Source organism: Psammomys obesus, unplaced genomic scaffold (assembly GCF_907164565.1).
Source record: "Psammomys obesus unplaced genomic scaffold, mPsaObe1.curated_primary_1811, whole genome shotgun sequence".
Lineage (NCBI taxonomy): Eukaryota > Metazoa > Chordata > Mammalia > Rodentia > Muridae > Psammomys > Psammomys obesus.
This window is the reverse complement of record NW_026592510.1, coordinates 25,040,401-25,049,318: the sequence shown is the minus strand read 5'-3', so window position 1 is coordinate 25,049,318 and position 8,918 is coordinate 25,040,401. Positions and strand designations below refer to the sequence as shown.

Below are 8,918 nucleotides of genomic sequence, written 5' to 3'. Positions count from 1 at the left end.
TACGGATTCTGCATTGAATAGATTTGTTGAGGTGTCTGGGGCTTGGGTGTGGACTGATGTAGATGCTGTGTGATGTAGGGAAACCTCAGGTCTTAACAGTAACTTAGTGACTGGTAGTTTCTCCACAGCTGTAGCTGACATGGTGAGCCCCCTAGGAGTCCAAATGAACCTTTACTTGTACCTTTCACGGGTTTATACTTTCTGTCAGAGCTCCTGACCACTCAGTTCCCAAGTCTTACTTACAGATTGTGTTTCCTACCCTGTGGAGTTGGGATAAACGCATGGGTGCTGGTACTAAGTCCTCTATCTCCTTAACCATAGATAACCAGTGTGACCTCAGTCTCATCAAAGAGGAGAATAATTGCTTTTCTGCCTTTATATTAAGGAAGTGTTAGGAATCACTTGTGAACAGAATTGCCATTTAAATATGAGAAATAGAAACTAGAAAGCTTAGAAATACTGAGGGATTTCTAGAAGAGCTGTCCTTTTAAAGTAGCATAGATAAAGGCCCATTGGCAAAATAGTTGCATCTTACCAATGTACTGTTTGGATAAATACGACGGGAAGGAATTCAAGTACTAAAATGTCTCTGCTACCCAAGGAGTTGCTGAGCTGGTCTCTAAAACTCAATTTGGTATCTAAACCTGAATGGAGGAATCATATTCAACATCCATAAGTCAGGAATACATCCATTAAAATCACTTGGTTGGTTTTTGGGTTTTTTTGTTTGTTTGTTTGTTTTTGTTTTTTTTTGGTTTTGGTTTGTTTGTTTTAACAGGTACTTTTTAGTGCATGTATGTCTCCCTGTCTCCATGCATGCACATAGGCTTATGTCTAGAGGTTAGAGGACAACTTGCAAAGTTTGTTTTGTTCTCTTTCCATCTTGTGGTTTTCTTGGAAAATTAAACTCTGGTCAGGCTTGGCACCTTAACCCACTGAGCCATCGCCCCAGTCCTTACTTTGTTTTTTTTTAAGACAGTCTCTTATATTCTAGGCTGACAATGAACTCCTGATCTTCCTGCTTTCCTTCCCAAAGGCTAGGATTATAGGCATATACCACCATGCCCAGTTAAGTCACTTTAATTTTTTAAGTGAAGAGTAGGCTTACATGACAAAAAGACAGACTGCAGACCAGATGATAGTGTATACTGCTATTGGGGAAAGCAGGTAAACAAATTCCTTAGAAGGGCTAGAATTTCTTCGCTGTTAAGATGTGTATTTTCATGTTGGAGTCAACAGTCACTTGAATCTCAGTTGCCTTCTATGTTTGCCAGGTACTGGGTTTGCTCCATGCATTTAATATCCAGCCACCTACTTTTTTTTTTTTTTTAGATTTATTTATTTTCATTGGTGTCTTGCTTGCATGTATGTCTGTGAAGGTGCCAGATCCCTTGGAATCGGAACTACAGGCAGTTATGAGCTGCCATGTGGTTGCTGGGAACGGAACTCAGGACTTCTGGAAGAACAGCTAGTGTTGTTAACCTCTGAGCTATCTAGCCCCAGCCATCTACTTTTTAATGCCTCCAAAGATATACTGTCTCAAGATGTTGGTACCTCCAGGTCTGTAAAGTAGCTTGCCTCATTCTTAAAAGCATAGCTTTTATCCACATTAACTCACTTTGCAGGCCAGATAATTTCAGCATCGAAAGGGATGAAGCAGGAGGATAGTTTGAGGTCAGGCTAGACTAAGTAAAAAGACTATGTCTCAAAATAAAATCAGGCCAGATACAGTTTTATGCCTACAGTCCTAGCACTTGGGAGTTTGAAACAGGGTCATGTAAGACTAACTAAACATGAGACACAACTCCGTCTTTTAAAAAAATGTAAAAACATGTCTGTATTACAGTGTTTGTTTCATGATCACAGTAAAAATGCTGTGGTCTACAAAAGCTTCTAAAGCTTCTAAAGCTCGGTCTTGAGACAACCCAGGCGCACAGCTGTGCCCCTCTCACCTCTGCTTCCAAAGTGCTTGAGACTAAGGTGTATAACCACATCTAGCAATGTCTTGATTTCTCGTGTATGAGTAAGTGGCTCCAACGGCATCAAAAACAACAAGAAGCCACTCATGGGAAGCTGTGGACTAAGCCTCCACATAACTGTAATGTGAAGTGACATCCTAAAAGTCCTAATCAGCATGTTCAGCCATTAAACTTCATCCTCAGTAGCACTGTGGGTGCATATCACTTATGCGCTGACTGTATCTCTGAGTTCACTTGTAAGACAGGCTTATATAGTTCCACTGTACCTTTATTTCCTCACCTCTAGAGCCCAAAAGTAGAGGAGTAAAGTCTTGTAGGATCCTCTAAATTTTAAAAATTAGATGTTTCTAAGCCACTTCCACTTAGATGAGCTTTCTGTTCATTTTTGTTTTGTTTTTCTTTTTTAAGACAGGGATTCTCTTTGTAGCCTTGGCTGTCTTGGAACTCGACCAAGTAGACCAGGCTGGCCTTAAACTCAAAGAGATGCGCCTGCCTCCTGAAAGCTAGGATTAAAGGTATGAGGTGCTTTCTGTTCATTTGTGTTCCTTAGAAAGGTGTTGAAATTGATGAACATCTAAATGAAGGCAGGACATCACAGAGAATGGGTTCTTCTCCATCCAGTGCCACTAACCAGAGCAAAGCTAGAGAAAGCAAGCATGAGAAGAGAAAATTGTTCATGAGATAGATGGAAACATCAGGGAAGTAAGTGCCTATTAGACCTTGTTATTTTTTGTGGTTGATCTGTCCACAATAAAAACAGCTAGGAGGCAAGGGCACAGAGAAAACAAAAGCAGCAGTGTTTTGGGCAGTGGAGCCCGTGGAATGACAGCCTTAAGAAAGTTAAAAAAAACAAACAGGAAAACAGATATTCCATGATCCACCTGACACAGAGACCTCAAAATCTCCTAAAGTATAGAGTCTTTCATGACTCATGGTCGCTTCCTGGTATAAAATACATGGCAATACTCAACAAGATGTTGACCCATACATGTTCCTTTTAAGCTAACTCAAAATAAGGAAAAGAATTTTGGTCAGGTTTATTTCCATTTCTATTTACACATGGGCTATGCTGGAAAGACTTGACATACAAGCAAAACTTGGAGCAGAGGCAGAGCATTTCTTTTGTCAAAGACAAACAAGGTACTTAGGCTGCAACTTGGGCATTTGGGGAGAAGATCAGTAGGACACCTTCATTACTGTCTTTGTCATACAGTTTACCACTAAACACAGCCTCAGAACACGCTGTTGGGATAGTCTTGCTCTCACTTAGAAGAGATGAAATTTAAAGACAGGTATCAGAGGGAAAAGACAACCAGCCCCATGTCAAATACTTTTTATTATAAAATCTTGTTTGCATCATGATCAGAATAGAAAAATAATACTATGAACTACTAAAGAGTTCTGGATTATCTTCTGTTTGAATAGAGCAGGGCGGGGGGTGGGTCACATAGACGAAACATTTGAATTGTCCAGGAGCCTACCATTATGAGGCATTCCATGCTCATGTAGGACAGATGCAGTACATGTAGCCACAGGATGCTGTGGCTCAGGTCCTGCTAGAAGCCCAATAAGCCTAGACGGTTCACACAAGGAGCTCTGGCCATGATGACCAAGGAAGAGAATTTGAGGTCAGTAGGAAGCTGGTGGACCAAGATAGGAACAGCCTTGCCCTTCCTTACAGCAAAAGGTAGGAGTCTCCTGCTGCTGATCTTGGTTTAAAGGCAGTGCCATTGACCTCAGGTAGGTGCTCAATGCCCAGGTGTCTGTGCTGAAGAAAAAACCACACAACCTTTCCCAGGCCAGCATGACCACTTTTCACAAGTGTGGCTGAAGTACCAGAAGGATACTGTTCTTACTCTGATGGGTACCAGCTGGAATTCTTGTACTTCAGATTCTGTCCATACTAAAGGCAGAAAGAAAGAGACTGTTAAAAAGACCAGTGAATGGGGCTGGAGAGATGGCTCAGCAGTTAAGGACAATGGTTGCTCTTCCAGAGGACCTGGGTTCAATTGCCAGCACCTACATGGCAGCTCACAACTGCTTGTAACTCACGTTCCAGTGGATCTGACTCCCTCAGACAGACAAATGTGGGTCAAACATCAATGCACATTAAAAAAAGAAAAGACAGTGACCAACAACTGTTAGCTTGAACTCTGCGTTATTAGAAGTCTTGATTCAAAAGAACCAGAAGACTCTCTTCCTTAGGAAGGAAGCTTTGGGGACTGGGAAGATGATTCGGCGGGTAAAGTACTTGCCACCAAAGCATGAGGACCAGCATCCATGAAAGGAGAGATGAGCTTCCTAGAGTAAACAAATTAGACTAGCTAAATTGGAGAGCATTTTGGTTCAAGTGAAAGATCCTCCAATATATACAGTGGAAAGTGATTGATGAAAGTGATTGATACCTGACATGAGCGTCTGGTCTGCATGCATGTGTGCATACACACGTACTTCTAAAAATTTGTGGATATACACAGGTGAACATATAAAATGCAGACCATATACTTATAGAGACCCTTTCTACGTACTGGAAATAAGAAAAGCATCCCATTTAACACTCCCTTAAATCCAGTTTTCTACACCTGTCAGGCCTTCAAAGAGCAATGCATTCATATCTGGGTGGGAACCCAGACCTCAGCAGTAATACCTGGAGAAAGTGGCTAGTGTGAGCATCTCAAGCAGCAGCTCTGAGCCACAAAAGAAGAGCAAGATGCTGTTCATAATAGCTTCTAGGCGGAGCACGTAGGTCTGCAGCAGCAGGTAATAGGAAGCCATCATTGCAGATGGGAAGGTCAAGGCCACACTAATGCCAAGGGGCATCTTTCGCTGGCAGAGGTTTCCCTTTGTACCTATAAAACACAGCCCAGAGTCACCTCTGAATAGTGAATGCTTTTCCTGGCCCTACTTTTTCTCACATCAGGAAGTGTCTGGATGTGACAGACAGAAGAAAGAAAAATTACCTTGAGTGGGGATGTCATATTTAAAGGTGAAGTTCCACTGAACTAAGTTTGAAGCTTCAGGGTGTTACATGACTAAAGTCTTTACTCCAGAGGCCCTGCTTCCATTCACACTACTCGGGGAACAGGATTCTGCATCAGGAAAAAATTTGGGGAGGGTCTCTTGAGTTTGAGGTTAGTCTGGTCTACATTGAGAGTTCCAGGACAGCCCGGGCTACATAAAGAGACCCTGTCTCACAAAAGAAGACAAAAAAGAAAAAATAATAATACAAGCCAGGCATGGAAGCACACACCTATAATCTCCGCACTCATGAGGCTAAGGTGTCAGAATTGAGAGCTCAAAATTATCCTGGTCTCCTTACTTCAAAAAACCAAAACCAAGACAGCTGGAGAGATGGCTCAGGGGTTAAGAGCACTGGCTGCTCTTCCAGAGGTCCAGAGTTCAAATTCCAGCAACCACATGGTGACTCCCATCTATAGTGAATCTGGTGCCCTCTTCTGGCCTGTAAGCATACATGCTTATGTAGTATAAACTGTATAAAGAGTAAATAATACCAAAAAAAAACCCCCAACTCGGTGTGTGCATATATACATTGCATATGTAAAATATCTACTATGTATACATGTGTTTATATCCACATGTATATATACATTGCATATGTAAAATACCTACTATGTATATATGTGTATATGTAAATGAATATATACATTAAAAACTTTTCAACTAATATAAAAAGTAATTTTAGGAAATGCATTAAAAATATCTGTTCTTTGGGGCTACAGAGATGGATGGCTGAATGGTACTGAGGACCGAGGTTCAGTTCCCAGTACCTACATGACAGCTCAACAATCTGTAACTCCAGTTCCAGTGGATGTGTATGGCCACAAAAGCCAGCAGACAACATTGAATCCCCTGGAGCTAGAGTTACAAGCAGTTGTGAGTTGCTTAATATTATTGGTGGAAAACAAACAGGTCTTCCTGCAAAAGCAGTAAGACTCTTAACCTCTGAGCCATCTCTCTAACCTGACACCTTCTGACCTCTGTGGGCACCAGACATACATGTGGTATATATATGTACATACATACATATATACAGGCAAAAACAAAAACATCCATATACATGAAATAATAATAGTTTAACTTAAAAAAATATATGTTTTCCTGCTGGGCGCAGTGACTCACACCTATAATCCCAGCATTCTGAGAGGCAGAGACAGACAGATCTCATGAGTTCAAGGCCAGCCTGGTCTACAATATGAAGCTACAAAGAAAAACCCTGTCTTGGGGGGGAAAATATGAGCTGGTCATAGTGGCGCACACCTTTAATCCCAGTACTCAGGGAAGTAGGGGCAGGCAGATTGCTGTGAGTTCAAGGCCAGCCTGGTCTACAAAGCCAGTCTAGGACAGCCAAGGCTACAAAGAGAAGCACTGGCTCAAAAAACCAAAATAAATAAAAATTAAGTGTTCCAAAAGCCAAATACGGATATAACTATATATATATTTATTTATTTATATCTATATATCTATATCTATATATCTATATATAGATATATATATAATCTTTCTTGCTATTGCTAATGTGATATGTGGGAAAAAAATGTGCCTTGTTTTTCTGGCTTTTCTTTATTAAATTTGAGCACATTGGCAAGTTTTGTCTTTTTTTCTTTTCTTTTTTTTCTATAGGATCTCATTATGCAGCCCTGGCCTGGCCTGGCCATTATGTGGCCTTAAATGCATAATGATCCCTTTGCCTCTGCCTGGTGGTACTGGATTAAAGGCATGTGCCATCATGTTCACTTTAGCAAGGTGTTTGGTCCTCTGTAGTGACTTATGTGAACTCACTGTTAGTTTCCCTTACCTGCCTGCCTTTCATTTGTAATTTAAACACTGGGGTGATATGTTCTAAGCAATAAGTGTTTTTGCTCTGTGTTTCTGGGGTTTAAAAACCTCTTGTAGAAAAATCCTGTTTAAAGAAGTGGAGGGAATATTAGAGCTCTTTCGGAATGAACTGCTTTACTCTTCAGACAAAGCAAGGAGAAGAAGCAGGAACTCTTGTAGCTGTTAGGCAACTGGAGAGGGATCATCTAAGATCCAATGCCCGCTGCTAGCCTCACTCAGAAACACACAGGTAAGTCTTGACCCAAAATATAAAGTAGTAGTTTGAAGCCAGTAAGGGGATACATTATCAGATCCAACCTCTGATAGCCTAGGTTATGTTCTTTGTCTTGTTAATCAAGTTACAGGCTCCAGCATGTCTCATGAGGAATGGAAATATTTTCTGGATAGCACTCACCAAAAAACAGGCGTATTACTTCAATGCCAAGATAAAGGAGCAGCATCACCACGTCCAGGACTAGGTTGGCAGTTGGGTATGGCAGCAAGAGACCTGCCGGTGTAAAAGCCAGAGTCGCAAACACTGCCTAACAGTCCCCCACAAGGACACAAGTCTCAGCTTCCCGTGAGCCAGTTACAGGGCTGTGGCTTGTTGCAGCTGCAGCTCTAAGTCTAGAAGTCCTGACTACCCAATGACTGAATTATAATGGTACACAGATCTGAATATTTTAGCGAAGAAAGATGGGGGAAAGTCAGGATGGAGAAGCCCACATTTCTCAAACTCAGGATATTCTTGCTGAAAGACTTCCTACTAAATCATTCTAAAGACATCAGTTGAGATTTCTGCCATGCAGTGAAGAGAGATGCTGCAGGGGCCAGAAAAGAGTGAAAGAAGGTTCTCGGTGGAGTTGGCACTAGGCTAAAGTGGAAAGGGGACAGAGGCAGTCATCAAGCCCAGCCTTACCTTTGTACAGAAAAATAAGGAGCTCCAACAGGAAATAGGTAGCATAATACCACCCATTCAGAAATAACAAGATTTCGAGAGGGGTTGAGGACAACCTTTTATCTGGGGGAAAAAAAAAGGCAACACAAAAAATGAGCAGAAGGGCAACTGGAGCTTTACTCCCTGTGGGGTTCTGTGTAACCTGGAGAAAACACAAGGTCATGATGAATGAGGGAGAAACTTGTAATTGCTAATGAAGTGAGAGTGTTGGCGTGAAGGAGGTGGCCTTTGACCTCCTTTCCCAGGAATCACTTTTAGGTCGAGCTAGCATCACAGCTAAGATGCACCTCAAAATTTCAACCCTGTCACTACTTAAGGGAAAATTGGGGCACAGAGGTCAGTTTTAAGTCTGTCCATGGCTAGAGGATTGTAACTGAGCCATCCGGGAATAGGGCCGGGTTTCTAAGGGTACAGTAGTTTACACATGCAGACACTTAGGGTGGTCAAGGCAACACATACCAATTCGGACAAGAGAAGAGTAAGACTCCAACTTTTGAGAAGGGGGTATTAGGTCGCGCTCTGGAGAGCAGAGAGATGGAGAGGCTGGCAGGTACCTATGGGATAGGGGCAGAGACACACACCTCCAAAGTCTCACCTCGCGGCGCCATGTTCAGTCCCCATGGAAACTGGGTACGCGGCAGCTCCCGGAGCAGTGTGGTGCTGCCGGAAGCTGGACACGGAGCCGCCCGGGCTTCTGGCCTCTCTACCCGCCAGTGCCACTCTATGGTTACCCCGCCGGCCACGCACGCGCATGGAAGAGCGCCCGTCGTCATCTGCTTGTTGTGGTCTAGAGGGAGTGTGGAGTTTTTGAATGAAGCCTGAGATCCCAGGAGCCCTGAGTAGCTCTCGAACGGAACTCTCCCTTCCCAGCGTCACGGCGTTGGGCCTGAGTGGTCCGGTGTGGCAGTGTGGTCGGAAGATCGGCCCTGGGCCCACCATTGTCTCTTCTCACTCCTGTGTGAAAAACAAACGCCTTATGCCACTGTTGTGCTGTAGACTTGCCAGGGTCAACAAGATCCTGCTGGAGACACCACAGCAGAGGTAAATGTCCTTTCTAGGAGTACAAGCAAAAACAGTGGAGCTATAACGTGATTTTTCTTCGACTCAAAAAAGTGCAAGGATGTTGAAAGGAGACAGCATACACC

At 42.8% G+C, this 8,918-nt stretch overlaps 1 protein-coding gene across 2 annotated transcripts; it reads right to left on the bottom strand.

Moving 5' to 3' along the window:
- Positions 1-2,999: 2,999 nt before the first annotated feature.
- Positions 3,000-8,442, bottom strand: Tmem216 (transmembrane protein 216). 2 transcript variants are annotated; one of them, XM_055613930.1, is made up of 5 exons: positions 8,369-8,442; positions 7,735-7,836; positions 7,231-7,323; positions 4,627-4,828; positions 3,000-3,882 (listed from the first exon to the last, which is right to left on the bottom strand). In XM_055613930.1, exons 1-5 carry the CDS (start codon positions 8,379-8,381, stop codon positions 3,867-3,869), a joined length of 426 nt encoding a protein of 141 aa, XP_055469905.1. In that variant the 5' UTR covers positions 8,382-8,442; the 3' UTR covers positions 3,000-3,866. The 2 variants fall into 2 exon arrangements, with proteins under 2 accessions (XP_055469905.1, XP_055469906.1); XM_055613931.1 differs by having other exon boundaries at positions 8,355-8,393.
- Positions 8,443-8,918: the final 476 nt, after the last annotated feature.